General features: G+C 47.7%; 2 protein-coding genes and 1 long non-coding RNA gene across 6 annotated transcripts; 2 read left to right on the top strand and 1 right to left on the bottom strand.

Moving 5' to 3' along the window:
* Positions 1–677: 677 nt before the first annotated feature.
* LOC307221102 (zinc finger protein 574-like) lies at positions 678–5,440 on the bottom strand. 4 transcript variants are annotated; one of them, XM_079985346.1, is made up of 2 exons: positions 5,192–5,440; positions 678–4,066 (listed from the first exon to the last, which is right to left on the bottom strand). In XM_079985346.1, the coding sequence occupies exon 2, from the start codon at positions 4,045–4,047 to the stop codon at positions 1,450–1,452; it is 2,598 nt and encodes an 865-aa protein (XP_079841472.1). In that variant the 5' UTR covers positions 4,048–4,066; positions 5,192–5,440; the 3' UTR covers positions 678–1,449. The 4 variants fall into 4 exon arrangements, with proteins under 4 accessions (XP_079841472.1, XP_079841471.1, XP_079841469.1 ...); XM_079985345.1 differs by lacking the exon at positions 5,192–5,440 and adding an exon at positions 4,761–5,179; XM_079985343.1 differs by lacking the exon at positions 5,192–5,440 and adding an exon at positions 4,479–4,732.
* Positions 5,441–5,630: 190 nt separating this feature from the next.
* Positions 5,631–16,417, top strand: DEDD2 (death effector domain containing 2). Its single transcript, XM_079985668.1, has 6 exons — positions 5,631–5,782; positions 6,748–7,407; positions 7,827–7,937; positions 8,237–8,365; positions 14,021–14,416; positions 15,546–16,417. The coding sequence occupies exons 2-5, from the start codon at positions 6,933–6,935 to the stop codon at positions 14,392–14,394; spliced, it is 1,089 nt and encodes a 362-aa protein (XP_079841794.1). The 5' UTR covers positions 5,631–5,782; positions 6,748–6,932; the 3' UTR covers positions 14,395–14,416; positions 15,546–16,417.
* Positions 8,430–13,279, top strand: LOC307221384. Its single transcript, XR_013841341.1, has 2 exons — positions 8,430–10,076; positions 10,418–13,279. It is a non-coding gene; the product is annotated as an uncharacterized lncRNA (long non-coding RNA).
* Positions 16,418–18,361: the final 1,944 nt, after the last annotated feature.

Genomic DNA, 18,361 nt, shown 5'->3' with positions numbered 1-18,361 from the left:
GTCTTATGACTCTCCTCCTTCCCTCCCTTAACTGCAAGTGGCTAAAGACCTTTCAAAGGCTATCCTGCGGCTGCAGCTAATTTTAAGAACTCTCCATCTGAATATTTACCAGCTAAGGTTAAACCTGAACCTCTCTGTACAGTGTAGATAACACACGGGGCTCTGCACTAGCCAAAGAGCAGCTGTGTAACTTGATTACAGTTACTGCAATTGGACTGGTTTTCCTCTAAAAATACCACAGGTTTGCTGCTATATTTCAGGCATGTTTGCCATTAACTGAAAATAGTGATACACAACTTTCGTATCAGAGGTCAGTCTCCTATGCATGTTTGTTCTAGTAAGGTTACAAATACTGGTATTGCCATGCATTTCTGGAAGAAAAATGAGTTATCCTTAACTAATCTTACCCTAAAAGCTCTGTAAAACATAGCTAAAGGAACCAGTCTGTAGATCTGTTTCTTTCACAGTGGTGATGTAAATGCCTGTTCCTAGAAAGACCCAATATAACCCACTCAGCACAAACAAAGTTTCCTGGCAAATGTTCAGGGCTACAAAAGCAACAGCTTCCTTTCCCCCTATGCTGCTATCTTCTGCCCTGAAAAATATCTTGGAAGAAACTAAAATCCAGAATTCCTACCAGTAGTTGAAGTAAAAAAAGACAAAATTCAAATTGATCAAGATACCCCAAGTGACCTAAACAAGATATTGGTCCCATTCCCCCACTTTTATTTAAGAAAAAAATTAAAACTGGACCAGACCTTCAGCAAGGGTTACATCTTCAAAACGAAACAGAGACCCTGTATGTCAACCTGTTGCACAGAAGGGATAGTTTTAACAAACATGTCTCATCTGGTGAGAGGAGCTGCATGTGTCAACCCTTCTTTCTGTAAAATTATCAAAGAGGTATTTTCCCACTATCAAAATCAGGCCACAGTACTTCATCATGAAAAGCAAAGGCTTTGCTTTCATTGCTCTCTGATCAACAGGAAATGATGCCATCTATTTCCTGGGAGTGGATGAACACTACTAGAGAGTTGAAGTTTACAGACAAGCTAGCAGCAGGCAGGCACATTCCTAGAGTCTCATAATCAGAGACACAACAGGAATAATGTAACAGTACAACAGAACTTTTTGCTTTAATTTACAATAAACATGTAAGTTGTGGCAGAGACAAGCAATCTGACGCCATTCCACAGCACTGCCCGCTGCACACAAAAAAGGCATTGCCTCAAGAAACCTCCACGTGAGGCTACGAGCCAGGTCCCACCACAAAACTGAACAGATTGCATCAGGGCACTGAGATTGGTCTGCAGGCTCTGCCACCTGTAGACCATGCTAAACTGATGCATGGAGGAAAGGGAGCAGTACTCTCCCTCCTGCTGACCTGCATAGAGCCCTTGAACAAAAGAAGAGACTGTGGCTGCTTAGTCCCTGAACAAAGGCAGCCACCTAAATGTTGCCTTCTAGTGTCGTCTGGTAGATCTCTATAGTTTCTACCAAGGGGAGGTGCTCAGTGCTTTCAATGATAGCAATGGCCTCCCCAAACTCAGTGCACATGATAATCTGGGTGGGCTGGCCAGTAGCCACGAGAGACCCTGTAGACTGGAGCGCCTCCTGACTAGAAGCCAGTTCCGTGTGAGTCTTGCGGTGACTTCGCAGGTTGGAAAGAGTCTTGAAGGTCTTGGGGCAGAGTGGGCAGGGGTGGGGGCGCTCCCCAGTGTGGATGCGCCGGTGCTCAGCAAGGTGCATGGACTGCACAAAAGACTTGCCACAGTCTGGGCAGCGGTAGGGGCGCTCACCGGTGTGAAGGCGCCGGTGCTCCCGCAGGTGGGTAGCCTGCCGGAACGCCTTACCGCACTCGGGGCAGGGGAAAGGGCGTTCTCCTGTGTGGATACGCTGGTGCAGCTGAAGCCCAGAGGCTGCCACGAAAGTCTTGGCACAAACAGAGCACTTGTGGGGGCGCAGGCCAGCATGGCGCTGTTGGTGCCGGCTCAGCCCGCTGGGGGTGGTGAAGGCTTTCCTACAGAGTGGGCAAGGGTAAGGACGCTGGCCCGAATGTACTAGCTGGTGTAGCGCCAGCTTGGCCAACGAGCCCATGTACTTGCCACAAGACATGCAGAGGAAGGACTGCAGAGTTGCCTGGTCGCGGCGCCTAGTGCAGCGGTGCTCCTGCAACTTGGAAGCCGTAACAAAGAGAGCCCCACAATCCGGGCAACGGTGAGGCTCATGCCCAGAATGGCTGAGCCGGTGCAGTTCCAGGAGGCGACGGCGTGGGAAGGATTTGTCACATTCTAGGCAAGGAAAGGGCAAACACCCCGTATGCACAGTCCGGTGCAGAGCCAATTGATGGGCTCGGGAGAAGGCTACTCCACAGTCTTCACAGGAGTGAGGCCCCTCTCCGTTAGGCGCCATGTGCAAGAGGCGGTGCTGGCGAAGATTAGAGGACTGGGTGAAGCGCTTATTACACACCTGGCACTGGTAGGGGCGCTCTCCAGTGTGCGTCACATGGTGCCGCGCTAAGTTTGCCTGGGAGACAAAGGTCTTGCCACACTCAGAGCACTGAAACGGCCTTTCACCAGTGTGTGTCCGCATGTGGTTCCGCACATGTACCAGCTTCTTGAACTTTTTGCCACAGGTGGGGCATTTGTGCTTGCGCTCCAGAACGTGCACCACCCGTTTGTGCCGCACCATCCGGATGTGGGTGGAGAATGCCTTTCCACACTGAGGGCACAGACACCCAGCACTGGGCACTTCTACTGATGTCCCTGGCAGGGAGGAGGCAGCGACGGCAGGGGAAGCTGAACCATTTACAGTTGATTCTCTGTCACTGGGTGCTGGTTCAGGAGGCTGGCTGGGTGCCTGATCCCCAGCCCCACGAGTAGGTGGAATGCCGCTCTTGCCAGCATGCGTGCGCCGATGGTAAAGGAACTTGGTCATGTTGCTGAAAGTCTTGCCACAGTGGCAGCGATGCAGGGGATTGGCTGTATGGCTCTTGCGGTGCATGATCAAAGTCATCTCAGTAGAGAAGCCAAGCCCACAGTCCACGCAGAGGTAGAGTGCCTCACCTTTGTGGATGCGCATGTGCTGCTCAAGGGATGCTGCCTTTTTGAATATCTTGTTGCAGTTGGGACATTCGTATGTGCCATCGACGTGAACTCGCTGGTGAGCCAACAGCCGCTTGGCTGTTGTGAAACCACGCTGGCACTCGCCACAAAGAAACTCTTCACTGCTCCCCATGTGCTCCTGCTGGTGACTCCGCAGCGCCTCCACTGTCCCAAAGGCCTGCTTACACTCACTGCAACAGAAGGCCTGAGCAGGTGGAGGCACAGCAGGGGGTTCTTCAGGGCATGGCAGCGGGGAAACACGTTGACTGCAAATCTCCTGAGCTGCTGTTTCAGATGGCTCACTGCTCTCTTTCTCAATCTCAGTAAAATGTTCACCCTGGTGGTCCAGCAGCTCCTCAGGAGTTGGGAAGAGGCAAGAACACTCTGAGCACTCATAGGGATGCATGAGTGGAGTTGGCTGAGGAGGTGATGGAAGGGATGCCTGAGAGGGTGGTGGGGAGGCTGGCTGGGAAGGTGGTAGAACAGATGATTGGAGAGGAGGCAAGGGAGATGGCTGGGAGGTTGGTGGGGCTGACAGGGGGGCCTCAGGTGAAGCCTCTTGTTTCTGGTGCGTTTGGCGATGTGCTAGCCATAGGCTGGTAGAAGGAAAGAGTTCATTACACTCATTGCATTGGTAGCGGATCTGTCCACTGGTAGCTGGTGGAGGCTGAGGCCGGGTTGGCACCTCTCTGGGGTGCACTTCTTGGTGGGCTAGCAGTTCGTCAGGTGACCACAGGACACAGCCACACTCCAGGCACTGGTAGCGGTTATCCTGCTGGGGCCCTGTGTCTACAACAGTGGCAGCAGCTTCAGGCTCATAGGGCTCGCCTAGATGGCTCTGATGGTGGATCAGTACCTCCTCCAAAGTATTGTAGAGGAGTCCACACTCCGAGCACATGTACTGATGCTGGAAGAACAAAGAGGGAGGCAGTTCCTCTTCCATGGTAACTGCAAGCTTTCGCCTGCAAGTGGAGAGAAAAACCAAGGTGAGTTCAAGTACCATGACAGATTATAAAAGAAGAGGAAATCAGTGTTTGAACACTGTGTATGAATGGATAGTTGTTTCGGCCTAAAATAAAAAAAATAAAAACAGGAAAGGAATATTAATTTTTGGAAGACACCATCATGTCTTAAGAAAGATAAGGGAACAACAGGAAAAGTAGATAAGAGATTAGGAGTGTCTTTGTGCAGTAAATAATAGTGGGCATTTTGATAAGGTGTATTATTTTAATGCCTCTTGCAGGGTTGCTGGGAGGATAAAGGGAGAAAAGTCATGCATAGCTCCAAATGAGTTCCTATAATGGAGGTACAAGAAGAAGAACAAATGAAGAACAAAAAGAGCAGGGAGACGTCTGCTGCGGCATGCAGAAGTACCTAAACAGCAGAGAAGAGAGATCATACCAGGAATGGAAAAAACTGGTGTCAACCCCAGGCGATCCTGAGCGAGTTTTACACATAACCCTTCAGGAGCTCCTTGTTGCCCTCCTTTCAGTGCCACTGCTATGGCCATTTAAAGGGGTGAAGGGGCGGCCCTGTGGGGTGTTGCTGGTATGCGGGAGGGGCCTCTGGCCCCCCAGATCTGTGCCGAATTCACTGCAATGCCGCCAAGAGGGAGAAGGGGCGGGGGGCTCGGGTGGTGGGAGGAACGCCACTCACCCGGCCCGTGGGCCTGGCCCACTCCTGCCACCGCTGCTTCCTCGCCCGCCCTCTTGCCTGCTCTCAGTCTCTCTCTGTCTCCTCACACAGGCCCTGCTTGGCCTAGGCTGCACCGCGCCCTCTCATTGACTCCCCAGCGAACGCTGGGGAGCCAATCAGCTGCCTCGATACTAAGGGGGCGGTTCGGCTCCAGCGGCTCGGTGACGTCAAGGCCAGCCCGCCCTCAGGTGGGGCCGACAAGCACAGGCGGGGCGAGAGGCGCCCATTCAGGAGGGAGGCAAGAGGAGCGTATTGGCGGCTCTCTAGGCCCGCCCAGTCACGAGGAGACAGTACTGCGCTTTGCCGCCCCGCCTCCCTCTTCTCCCTACGCATGTTACGTAACTCCTGTCACAGCCGCATCGACCTATCTACCCTCCCGTTCCCTCGCTTACGCAATCAGCGCCGTCTCCTTGACACCGCACGTCCCGTTTACGTAAACATAAGTCTGAGGGAGGGAGAGGCGGCGAGTAGGGGGAGCTGCGCTGCGCTTATAGCGCAAAGCCGTCCTCAATTACTACATCACACCACCCAATCAGCTGGATTAAGTCGTCACGCAAAGAGCGCGGCGTACAGCGACGCCGGCTGCGAGCGAGAGGAATTTATCAGGTCTGCCGTTGCTTTTGCCGCCGCCGCCGCCGCCGCCGTTGAGATTCTTCCCCCTCAAAAGAGGCTCCGCCCCCGCACGTGGGTCACGAGGACACCAGCGAGCTGTCCGCGTGAGCCGGGGGAAGGCGACGCACGCGCCGCCGCCGGCGGTTATTAGGACGAGCGGCAGGGTCTGCGCGTGCGCAGCCTGGGATCCTGCGACGCCAGGTGGGGGAGTGGAAGACGCTTGACAGCTCGGGCGCCTGCGCGACGGGTGAGGTGGGTGAAAGAACCCTCCCTGCGCTTGAGGTTCGGTTGGCGCAGGCGCAGTCGTGTCGAAGCTACCAGAAAGATCGGAACGGCGGCGCCGTCTGGCTGTATCGGCGGAGGAAGACCCGGTGAGGGGGATTTATTCGTGTGTGGGATTTATTTTTATTTTGGGGGCCGGATAGAGAAAAGGGTATGGGGTAGGAATGCTGACAGGGGAAAGGAAACGAGGCGGGTTCTGTGGTGCAGCTTTGAGTGGAAGGTGGGGGGACGGGACGGCTGAGGGAGCCGTTTTTCCCTGAGGGAAACCGGGAAACGGGGCTTGGGGGGCCGGCAAGAGAATATAGGCGAGAGAGGCAGAGGAGCGTCGAAAAGGGGAACAGCTGTGAGGCGACGAGGGCGGAAAAATACTTGAAGGAGGCGGGGGGGGATGTGTGTATGTGAAGAGCCGGGGGGGGGGAGTCTCGTCTGTGTGGTGGGGGGAGGGGAGTCCCAGAAATGCCGTCGCGAAAACATGGAGAGGTAAAAGGACACGTAATTGCGGCGGTGGTGTAAGCAGGAGAGAGAAAAACAACAACATCGGTGGGAGGAGGGGAGGAGAAGCCACGCCCAGAGGAGCCGCACCCCCGCTCTCAGAGGGACTGTTTATGCAAATAGGGGGCGGAGCCTTGACTGAGTGGGATAGCGGGGGGAGGGGCGTTTGGATGGAGAAGGGGCGGTCACTGCGCACGCCAAGATGGGGCTGAGCCGCAGGCACGGGGCTCGTCCACACACACACCTCGGGCTGGTTTGTGCTTGCCCTTGTGACAGGGGGGAGGGGAGACTACTGTTTCCTGTGGCTGCCGCTGCTGCCGCTGCCATCTTGTGGCGCATTTTGGGCCCTACATCCTCTGGAGGAGGCAGCCACAGCAGTGGCCTTGAGAGAGGATTTTCTCGTCTGTATCTTTGCTCCTTCCACATTGCATGTTCCCTCTTTTGGCTGGGACTCGTGGCAGAATTAGAAACGTTTTATCTGTGTTGTTCTGTGTGTATTCTGCAGCTTTTTAGGGTGGGGCAAAGTGGTATGCCCTAATCATCCCCATTTCTCCTTTTACAGGCATTTGTGGAGCAGTGTTGGGATCCTTCCTCAAGACCTCTATTTTCCCGGCTCTCTTATAACGTATTATAATCATACACAGCCTGCCAAAACGTGTCTCTTTCCTGTGGTGTTCAGAGCACAGCACATCTGTTCTGTTCTCTTAGCTCATAACAGTAAATCCTTCTTGGGGTTAGTGTCTCCATATGGCTGACATGAGAAGACCAATCTTTGCCCACATATGGGAGGAGGAAGAATGTCTAGAGTACTATGGGATGATTTCCCTGCATCGAATGTTTGAGGTCATTGGTTCCCAGCTTACAGAGAATGACATGGATGCACTCTCTTTCCTTCTGGATGAGACACAGCCTTGGACTCACCCATTGGATCCTGCCCTTTGGGCTGTGGCAGCAGCAGAAGAGAGTGGTTCTGAGACTACCTCACCTGTGCTGGAGAGCTGGAAGAGGAAAAATCAATGGCAATGTAGCTTGGGCAAGACTGATGGTAGTCTTGAAGTTGCTGCTCAGAGGCAACTGCCCAAGAATGGTGTACAACTGCTCCTGGAGCTAGAGAGGAGGGGCAAATGTGATGAAACCAACTTCGTGCAGCTTCTGCAGCTCCTGAGAGTACTGACAAGGCATGATCTGCTGCCATATGTCACTCTGAAAAGGCAGCGTACAGGTACTGAGCCAGAAAAGTAGAGAGCAAGTGGGTAGTATCTGTTTTCTGAGCATAGATCGGTTGAAATTAGTGGACCCAAGTCACTCATTTCAGTGAATATACTCTGAGAAAGACTAACATCGTATACAATCCAGTGTCATTAACTTTGACTTCCTGGCTGAATTGAGTGAAATAAAGTTCTTTCTTGAATGGACATAATCCTAGCTTCCAACTCAGTTTTCTGGCCAGAATTTTAGCAATAGAAAGATAGGGGGGGTGGATATCTTTAAGGTATTATGTCTGCTATTGCTTAGCTCAGAATATTCTGATTCTAGGCACTTATGAACTGATTTGACAGGTTTGATGTTGCTTTCTTCTAGAACTGTTGTTCCCAGTTGACATAGTGTCTACCTTTTGATTTTTTTTAAAAAAAAACATAGTTTCTCCTGAGAGATACACCTATGGACCATCTGTTCTTTCATCCGACCGGCAGATGGACAACTGTCTCAATTCAGCCTCTGCAGAGCCTCGAAATGATCAGTGGGAGACAGGTGTGTGAGTTGTATAGCCTGCGGGGGTGGTGGGGAGGTGTATGGTTTCATCCCTTTTTTGTAGTAAATATACAATGCCATCAGTTTTTACGTAGCTGTTTTATGTCTTGTCTGCTACAATTGTGGATACATTTTTACTAGTTTATAACTTCTCCCCGATGAAAGGCAGCAATTTAAATAGTTTGCATTTGATATCAGATTTGGAGGGAGGGGGTTAGGAGCAGTAGCTGTATGGATCTGAGCTTTCCTTGCCAGGCTTTGGTGTAAATAATTGCCTATGCCCGTCTTTTTCTCTCTAGGCTCCAATACGAGCAAAAGGAAGCGAGTAAGCAGAGGCCGGTCAAAGTCTACTTCCCGCAGGCGGCGGGGAGCTAAATCAACTAATGCTCCAATGCAGGAGGTCCAAACTCCCACGAAAGTCACCTGTGGTAGGTGTCAGCCTTGCATGTGCTTTTTTTCCGGGGGTGCCATTGATTTGAACAAAGTATTTTTATAATGCCATGAAACCATTCTAAAATGCTCATTAGCAGCTTGGTTTCTGTTAAGGGTCTGATCAGTGATTCATTTTCTCTCTGGCTGGAGCCAAATGGGGAAAAGGTTGGGGGGAGGAAAATATATATATGTAGCCGCAGTGCTGTCAGTTTTGTTCTATGTCAGTGAACTTGAGTTTTGGCTTGCACTATTAATTTCTGTACAAATCTGGCAATAGGACTTCATTCCAGTGCAGTTGGGGAATGGGAGCATTGGCCCCCTCTTTGGGGTGAGGGTGGGAAGGTTCTAACCCACTCCTTGTTATGTTGTCTTCAATTCCCAGGGTGATCTGTTCGGTACCTATTTTATTGATAGTGTTCTAGAAGGTCCAGCTCTATTTATTTACTACTTCAATTACATACCCTGCCCTTCAGGCAGAATTTTCTGAGAGCAGCATAAGACAAAAAAGAAAGCTTTTATAAATGAGGAAAGGATGCCTTCAGACTACTAATCCCTTGGCACCAGTTGCTGGGAGGGATGTGGAGGCTGTTAATGTCAGTACACCATTACATGTGATATGCTGGTTTTGGAAAGAGACTGGTTTAGCTACTCTGATGTTATTTTTTGTAGTAACAAAACACATCATGCCCTATAACATGAGGTAGTTTCATTCATGGTAGTTGCCATTTTTCTGCTTCAATCATCTCCAATTAAAAATAAATTCAACTTCCGTTGAAACTATATATTTCCAATTAATTCAGTGAATTCTTCAGAACAATGAGGTTCTGGAGATTTTTTATGTGCGGCACATAATTTTGTATAGAAAAACGTAAAACTATTTTGAGGATTATGAAGCTAGTTATCTTCAGAAAGTACGATTCCTGAGCAAGGGAGTCATGAGTGCCACAGCTCCGGCACTGAATAGTATTAAGAGGTGGTCAAGCTTATGAATGACTTGTCCACATTCTTAAGTTGTACGTGCTCACCAGTAACATATAGCTGTAATATTTCCTGGAGAGCCTTGTTGTACATCTTTCTGTTACTCATCTATTGAGTTTGCATGTTTATTTTATAGCACACTATACTACGCACTGGTTCTGTATCTGACTTTCGAAAGGGGTTAATTCTCCTGACTTTGTAACATCAACCCATCAAACTGGGCTTTTCTTAAATCCCAGACTTGCCTCTGAATTCATATTAAAACTCAGTTAAGTGAATTATATCCAAATTTCTGGCTTGATTTTCAGTTCAGTGTTGAATGTCTATTTCTAACGCCAGCATATACCCTTTTCTAACTTAGAGCTTCAGATACATGTTGCTATATGGAGAGATGTTCTGTATAGGGAAACTGTGAAACATCGATTTGACAACACACACACAGTGTTTACAGTTTTCTTACCCAGAAATGCATTGTGTTGCACGTAACATTTGAAGCTGCTCTCACTCAGCAGGTGGGTGCTAGGGGCTGGTGTAGGATCCCTACATAGCTCAATGTGCTATTGTCTTTGTGTCAGTGCAATGCAAATGAAACAAAAGCGAATGCACAAAAACACTTGTCTTACCATCTGACCAATTTACAGGCAATGGGTTCTAACGAAGAAGGTTCAAAAATAATACAATGAGTGTCAAAACTGCAACTTCAAGGTGCAGCTATAAGGCTTCTGCCGGGTAGGTGCAAGGATCAAACTGTAAGCTCCATTCAACACTAGATTGTTGCCTGTATACTTGATGATGTTGCCTTGCTTCACTGGGGCAGAGCTTGACCCTTGTTTTCCAGGCAGCTGCTTCTGAAATAAGCTCTGCATTTTATAACCCTTCTGAATTGCACACCTAAGCTTGGGAGTTTGAAACTGATCTCCTTTTCCAGTTTGCAACCTCCTGAGCTATTTCAGCCTGCAGAAGCTAGAGCTTAGTTACTGAAAAAGAGCATACAAACCCCCAAATGATCTCTTTTTTTGTTGCTGCTTGATTTCTGCCAATTCTTTCTCAATCCACCATTTAAATTCCAGGTTACTAAGCAAAAGTTGATGATAAAGAGACTCTGTCTCTCTTGTGCACTCCTCTCACAGAATGGTCTCGCAAAGGTAAATGAATCCATGCACCCAGATTTCCACCAGTTCTATGTGAAAGCAAATCTGTGTTTAAATGTGTGCTGAGTTACCTATTTCCAGAGGAACCACAGGCAGCCCACCCTGCATGCCAGCCTCTCAAGCAGCCAATTTGTAAAGGCATGTTGGCTATTCTCATGGTCAGTGGGGACAAGGCTGCATTGGCAGCTCCTGGGATTGTAATCGTGTACAGAGCCACTCAAAACTGGCACTGTAGGGGGCATATGCTGCAAACCTCCAGCAGAGTGATATAAACAGGCTGGGGGTATTAAAGCTATGAGGACTGTGCCTCTTGTGGGACAGTCATCAGCTGATGTCTCAAGTGCCAGTCAATTAAAGGTTTTGCTCTACTAGATAGAAAAGCAAATAGCTCCCATATCACGTGATCCCTTAGTTATGTTAATAGCTACTGCTGCAGATATCAGGCCATTGTGAGCTGCTATGGAATCATCCTGGGCTCCTGTTAATCCTTTTTCCTTAGGGCATAAACATTCCCTTAACTACTTTACCTGTCCTCCAGATGCTTCCATCAGTTTTCTTGAACAGTTTTTCCTCTGGCTGGTCAACATTTATCATTGATGGATGAACTGCTAACAATTAATAGTTCTAAAATCTTCCACACTTTTCACTTCAAAATCCACTTGCATTGCTTGGTTATTTCTCTCATGATAAATCTGTCAGCACAATGAATGTTAACCTGCATTGATACATGTGCCATTTGGTGGTTTGTCAAGAATAAGCAAGAACATGCACCCTGTGTCCTTGCAGTGAGAATTCCCATGTTGTGTCTGGTATCTGCAGCAGTCGCTCTTTATCAACTTACCTAGAAGTGAGGCCAGGGTTTTCACACCATTTTGTGTTCTTTTGCCATATTGAATCTCAGAATGATTTCTTGATGTTGCCATGTGCTAAAAGTCTTGAACCATGTTTCTCTCGGTCCACAGTTGAAATTCATCCCTGGAAAAGCATAAGTATTGGCCCAGGCAAGCGGGCCAAGTACCAGACACTGGCAAAAATACCCAGACAAACTAAAAAAAGCAAAAACTTAAGTGTGGCCCTCATGATTATTTCAGCTGCCTCTTCACCGCTTCTCCTATGTTAGAAGCGACCTGCATCTGGACCCTGCAGCGCTCTTGTTAAACAAGCTGTGAGGGACACTGCCTTGGACTCTGGGACTTGTTGCCTTCTGCACAATGGAGGCATTTTTGCGCGGTTAACATTGTCTGTAATGGGTTTTGCTGGCCTGTAAATATGTGTGTCAATGGTGGGTGGGGTAATGTAGTATATGGAATTGAATTGAATTGGTACTCTATGCTGTTCCCAGTTCTTTTCTGGAAAACTGATAACTTGAGTTTTCTAATTCTAATGCTGAACACACACTAAAGGGTATGCATGGATGATGAGGTGACAGGCCTCAATCTCTGAAACCATCCTACTTTAGTGGTAATTAACTTGGAGGCTTCTTCACTCTTGTTACTGTGATTCAAACTTGGGAAAAGACATTGGCAGAAGCCTCTACAGTATGTGGCTCAGTGGCGTGTTTTGAAGCTGTCTATACTTCCAAACAGAAACCACAGTGGGATTATTTCACTGGGACTGGGGCCTGAAAGTGGAGGGTTGGGTGGGTACCATGTTGTTTGTGCTGCCTCAGTTGGTTTCATTATTGCCTATATAGGTCAAGTGTCTAATTAGATGCAGCTGCTCAGGGCTTGCATTACTACTGGCTGAGCATGGCCATGGAACAATTAACCACCTTGTACAACTGAGTTGTGCAGAAACCCTTTCCCCACAGTCTTGCAGTTGATGTGCATCCTGCTTGTTTTGAAATAAAAGCTGTGCCCCCCCCCCCGCCATGGTCAATAATTTGAGGCTTTTATCCTGTCCTGGGGGAGGAAGAGCCCTCCAGGCACTTAAGTGAGACGTAACTGACGCAAGAGGTGCCAGTATGTTGATGCCAACTCTGACAGCTGCTATCCTTCTTCAGAGAACTGTTTATATTGGAAAGCGGGTGGGATGGGTATTTAGATGAAATCGTATGCCAAACCATGGATGCAAAAGTTGTATATCTTAAGCTTAGTACAGTACCAATAAAATGAAACCTCTCAGTTACTCTGCATATAGCATATTGGGTGGGAGCTTGTGGTTGGAATGTGATAAAGGTTTCCAGTGGGTCCTACAGCCGAGCTCTTAATGTGCTGCCCTATCAAGGCAAAGCAGTTGCTGGTGTACACTGTACAGAGAAATTGTGGACATCTGTTCCTTACTCAAGTTTTACAGTACATTGATTATTTTGGGGTGGAAATGGCACTGCTCTTAGTATAAGCTCTAGGCTTTCTTACATGAACAATTGTCAAATTCAATTTGTTGCACAGCTCTGCTGTTGCCCATCTGGAAAAAGGGGTTCTAATTGTCATGCTGGTTGAAAACTAGCAACCGGCTACCAAAAAGCTGCCTTGCAGCTAACTCGTATGGGTGGGTGTGGGCTCCAGGCCGTACAAAGTTGCTGGTAAAGGGCTGTGACTGCACTTTGAGTTAATGCTTCTACAGGTGATGACCACAAGACACAGAGAAATTAAAGCTGACGGCCTTGTTGAGCGTATGTAATACACCACCCGCCTCATTTTTTAAAACATATCCTACTCTGTATTTGTTCCATTTCTCCCTCCCTCTTGAACCTTTTAAATTTTGGGCTACAATGCTGATAATACTTTGGGCAACTGAACAAAACACAAACCTGCCCAATGTCCATAGTTACAGCTGAACTTCAGTAATTGCTCGGGGATCTAGAGCATGGTAGTACACGTCTGTTGCAGCAAGTCACTCACGAGATGGCTAGAACTTAATTAGCTAAAATTTCAAGTTTTTCCTGCCAAAGAGTCCAGCTGGCTGTCGGTAGTTAGCTTTAGTTCAGGATCTCCCCAAGTCGTTTCCCTTCCAAGTCAAGAATCGCTCATGGCCCTTAATAAAGCAGTGGTCCAGTTTGATAATGCCGTCCCGTAACAACAAGCTATATTAACTTGGAAAAATTATTTCCAAGATTTTGGATTGAAAATGGCGGGAAGCCTTTTGAAGAATTTGCTGTTGTGGATGACTTTTCAGGATTGGTGCAGATAGCTCAACAGGAATGATTTAGTGGGGGGTGGGGAGTACTAGAGGAATGTTTCTGGGGTGAGAATTGAGATGTTTTTAGTAAGTGATTATTGGAGTTCAGCTGTAACTTTGTGCAAAAGGTAGACTTCAAAAACGAGAGTGAACACCCCTTGCTGGGACTGACCATCTTAAGGAACCTGAACTCTTCAGGAGTCTTAGGTGGCCTGCATCTTCAGCTTGGTTGGTATTGATGTTCAGCACCTGCTCATGGCTGTTGAACAGCCCAACCCTGGAATACTGTTGCATGACCGTGTGTTTGTCTGCGTGCTCTGTTTGCGACCTCCAGCTCTAATGCCGCTCTTTTTCTTCCTTTCCCCTCCCTCTCTCTCTCTCTCTCCTGTGTGTCTTGCTCAGACATCCGGCTCCGTGTTCGTGCAGAATACTGTGAACATGACCCTGTCTTGCGTCAGAATGTGATGTCAAACAAGCAGAACCATCTGGAGCGGCAGTTTGATGTCTTTGGGCAGTCCAACACCATCCTCAAATCCCGTGACCTGGGCTCAATAATCTGTGACATCAAGTTCTCAGAGCTGTCCTACCTTGATGCCTTCTGGAGCGACTATATGAACGGCTCACTGCTAGAGGCACTGAAAGGGGTTTTCATCACGGACTCTCTCAAAGAGGCCGTGGGCCAGGAGGCTATCCGACTGCTGGTCAATGTGGATGAAGATGATTATGAGGAGGGCCGCCGTCTGTTACTGGAAAGCGTTATTCCCCAGGCCTGGTAACTTTAGCTACTAGGAAATTTAGGTATGTTCCCTCCACTAGTATCTGTCGTCTTCACACTCTCTGAAAACTTAGCATTTCCCCCTACTTGTCAGCTGTCATCTTGCTCCATTGGCTCAACAAGAAGATTAATTTTGCAAGTGTCGTTAGGGGCTTTTTGTCTGGGTGCTGGATGACATGAGATGTCCAGTGCTTCAATAAATTTAAGGACGAGACTAGTTCAAGGCAGTTGAACAGTTATATTTCCAAACTACAAAACCAAAATAGAGTTACATCCTGTAATTACTAACAGAAGGTAATGCGTTTAGCATATTTTCTCCTTCATCTGTAAGTAAGCATGTATGTAGGAAACTTTTTCTTTATACTTCAACATATTGAAGTTTTGGGGAAAGGTCCCTGATTTGCATATAAAATAAAATGCGTGTGTGTATATGTATATACACACCCACACACATGTATATACACACACACATATACATATAAATGTAAAAATCAAATAGTTTAGCTTTGCTTTTAACTAATAAGCCAATGTTTCTGCCAGGACAATTTCAGATGTTCTGCAGTTGAACTATTTTCACAAGTGATACTAAATTACACTGCAACAATATGTGTTTGTCCTAATTTTGAGACTTGTTCAGTTTCCCAGAACCTGCTGACTAAGGTCTTCTATTGATTGATTGGTGCAGGATAGGGTGGGAAGCCTGGGGCCCTCTAGATGTTGCTGGACTGAACCTCTCATCTTCCTCCCTGACCTTTGGCCATCCTGGCTGGGACTGATGGAAGTTCAACAACATTTGGAGTGCCACAGGCTTGCCACCACTGATGTAAGGGCTAGCTCCATTGCTGCTCTTTTTCAGCAAGACTTGGGTCCTCCATATATATTTTATTTAAACATTTTTGACAGGACAGAAATTAAAAATGTGAAAGATGAGATTGGTTTTCTTAAAGCCTTCGAATCAGAAAAAATAACCAAAATAGAAGAGTCTCAGTAGCATAAATCCCACAGGAGTCAGCAAATGAACAGAGTCCCAAAGGATCTCTGGGGGTTGGGTGGGGGACCAGCCCTCCTGGTGCCTGGATGACAACAGATAAATGCGTATGGAGTTGGCATCCATCCTGGTTTTCACTCTTAATCTTTTTCTTCTCCTCACAGGGCACTTCATTTTTACTCCCTGATTACCACATGGCTTACGTGAATTGGATGTAGACTTCAGGAAGGAAATTTCTTTTTAGCCAAGGAACCTTTGTCCCGTCGCGGGGCAGGGCTGGATCTTGACAGCGATGGGACTTCAGGGAGTTAGAATTGTGCCGCAGCTGCTCTTGTATAGGTTGAAGCTTTGAAAGAGCGACTGGGAATGGTCTTAATTGACATTCAGGTGTACGTAGGGCTTGGCTAGAGGCACCCACTCAGCGTGGATTCCTCATTTTGAAGTGAAAGGGAAAGCTTTTGGAGAGCCATTTAGTCCTGATAATGAAGCAAAAAAGGGGCTTTGAAACCCTTTTGGAATAAGTTGGTATGTGCATCATGCTCACTACCAGTACTTGTGGTTTTGACCTCTTTTGCAGAGGTGGAGAGCATTCTCATTTTGCAGAGTTGCAGGTACACCTCTTAAGGCCAGTAGCAGGGCATGCTATGTTGCCTACTTTCCTGGAAAAAGAGAAATAACCTATTTTCCTTCAAATCTGAACCTATGGGTGGGCTTCCATTCTTAAGTATACATCCAAGTCCCATGGCAGGAGAGCCAATGATGATAGAAGTGGAAACCTGAGTCATTTTTTGGAGGAACTTGTCAGTTCTGTGGCTATTTGTACATAATATAAATAATAGGGTTCAAAAAGGGGTGGTGCAGCCCGTTCTGGTTGAATTTCTGAGCTGAGGACACTGCTTGACTGCAGTGGGAGGGCCAGAGGCCAGAAACATGTAATTTAAAAAGTTGTATTTTTTTATATAAAAAATGACTTTTTTTGACAAATGATTCTTAATGTATTGTATTTGCAAATGTCAATAAAGAATAGTATTTGCAACTGCCTGGATTCATATTTCAGTTTTACCAAGATCGGAGGCTGAGACACGAGAGTCCTGGCTTACAGGTGCTGTTGTAGTGATTAAACCTTGTTCCCTGTCCAACAAGGAAAGGCAGTTAGGCTGGTATACCTGCTGCCAAAGGGAGTTCCCGGCCACCCAAGAGTCACTGAGGTGACTAGTTTGGCAAGGGGGCAGGGCCTATACCCTTCCACACAACAGATAGGTCGATCCCAAGAGCAAGGGGAGGATGAGCAAGGACATTTAGAGTGAATTCCTCCATTCTTTATTAGTGAGAAGTTGTGAGAGATGATGGGAGGGACATACTGTTTAGGAAGCCAAGAGCCCTTGCGTACCCTAGTGGTCTTTGGCCAAGCTGACAAAAATTAGGTGAGTCAGTCTTGCCGAGGACCCGGTCATAGAAGCCATAGAATCATAAAGTCCATCTAGTTCAACACCCCCCCCCCACACACAATGCAGGAATCCTGCCCACAGCCATCCCTGGGTGGGCTTGAACCATCAGCCTTCTGGTTAACTTGTAAGACGCACTGACCCATTGCCACTGCCTGACAATGCAGACTAGAATACAGAGGATCCAGATACCGGCCACAGACTCCTATCTCTGATACATTAAAAATCATCTGTTAATGTAGAATAGGCAAGTACAGTGGTACCTCGGGTTAAGTACCTAATTCATTCTGGAGGTCCGTTCTTAACCTGAATCACCACTTTAGCTAATGGGGCCATCCACTGCCGCTGCGCCGTCGGAGCAAAATTTCTGTTCTCATCCTGAAGCAAAGTTCTTAATCTGAAGCACTATTTCTGGGTTAGCGGAGACTGTAACCTGAAGCGTATGTAACCTGCAGTGTATGTAACCCGAGGTACCACTGTACAGCTGTCGGGCTTGGCTATCCAGATTCCAAGGGGATGGATGCTACCAGGGAAGGCAGAATACAGTGACACTGAAGATTCTCTACTAAATGCCTTGGCTTTTAGATATTGGCCATCAGCCAAAGAAATTGAACTGGCAATAGCCCAGTACATCAGGTTTTTCTGCCTTCTGCTGTTTATGTAATGCTGAAGCCGGCGTTTCAACTGGAACTGGAGTTAGCATGCTTAGCAGCCTCAAAATCAAACCTTCATACTATCCCCTCATGTCACCCTCTTTAGGCCCCAGATCCCCCCCTCTCCCACTTCTTTTTAGTCAACAAACTTAATCATGTCAGTGTTGGGTTTGGTATTTCCCTACTCCAAAACCATTCTAGACCTATAAATCGTTACCAAGATCCTGCAGAGGTGTATACAGTATTTGATATGAAGACAGACAACTCCTCCCATCCACCACTTCTGCTTCTGGGAGGAGATCCCACAGCTTATGTCTTGCGCAAACAACTTGGATGTATGCCTGTTGTAATTGAGTCAGAGGCTTCTACTCCTTTCCCTTCCCCCCAACTGATTCCATTAGGCAGGAACAGCTGTGGGCCCTTTCAGCTGCCTAAGGATGCCAGCCGCTGACATTGGTCGTGTTAGGCAGAACAGAGGCAAGGAATAACACAAGCATCAGCACCTTCAAGGGAAAAAAAAATTATAGCATGAGCTTTCACAGAGTAGAGAGCTGAGCTCCTTTCCTCAGATGCATAAAGTGCCTTCAGGATCTGGCTATGACACCACACAGAGTTGCAGAAAGGGCCTGAGCTGGTCTTCCTCCAAGTTGGTGAGTCACAGACTTCCCTCTGTAGCAGCGTCAGGGGGACCTGTCGCCCTCTATAGGTTGAGATGCAACTTCCATCAGCCTGGGGGGCCCAAGGGCAGGGATGATGGGAGCTGTAATCCAGCCACATCTAGAGGACCACAGGTTCTCAGCCCCTGACCTAGTCCCTGGTCTGAGCAAACATTTGCCGATGGGATAGCTCAGTCAGCAGAGCGTGAGACTTAATCTCAAGAGT

The sequence above is a fragment of the Podarcis cretensis genome (assembly GCF_951804945.1).
Source record: "Podarcis cretensis genome assembly, chromosome: 8".
Taxonomy (NCBI): domain Eukaryota; kingdom Metazoa; phylum Chordata; class Lepidosauria; order Squamata; family Lacertidae; genus Podarcis; species Podarcis cretensis.
Note: the sequence above shows the minus strand (reverse complement) of the source record. Positions and strands in the feature narration are given on the sequence as shown.

What these genes read in the sequence shown, in the direction of transcription:
- LOC307221102 (XM_079985343.1), bottom strand. Translation starts at nt 4,561, where the DNA reads ATGTGTAAAACTCGCTCAGGATCGCCTGGGGTTGACACCAGTTTTTTC. An exon ending in CTCTCTTCTCTGCTGTTTAG is followed by an intron (nt 4,067 to 4,478) that starts GTACTTCTGCAT and finishes CTCCACTTGCAG; the next exon opens with GCGAAAGCTTGCAGTTACCA.
- DEDD2 (XM_079985668.1), top strand. Translation starts at nt 6,933, where the DNA reads ATGGCTGACATGAGAAGACCAATCTTTGCCCACATATGGGAGGAGGAA. An exon ending in TCTGAAAAGGCAGCGTACAG is followed by an intron (nt 7,408 to 7,826) that starts GTACTGAGCCAG and finishes AAAAAAACATAG; the next exon opens with TTTCTCCTGAGAGATACACC. An exon ending in AAATGATCAGTGGGAGACAG is followed by an intron (nt 7,938 to 8,236) that starts GTGTGTGAGTTG and finishes TTTTCTCTCTAG; the next exon opens with GCTCCAATACGAGCAAAAGG.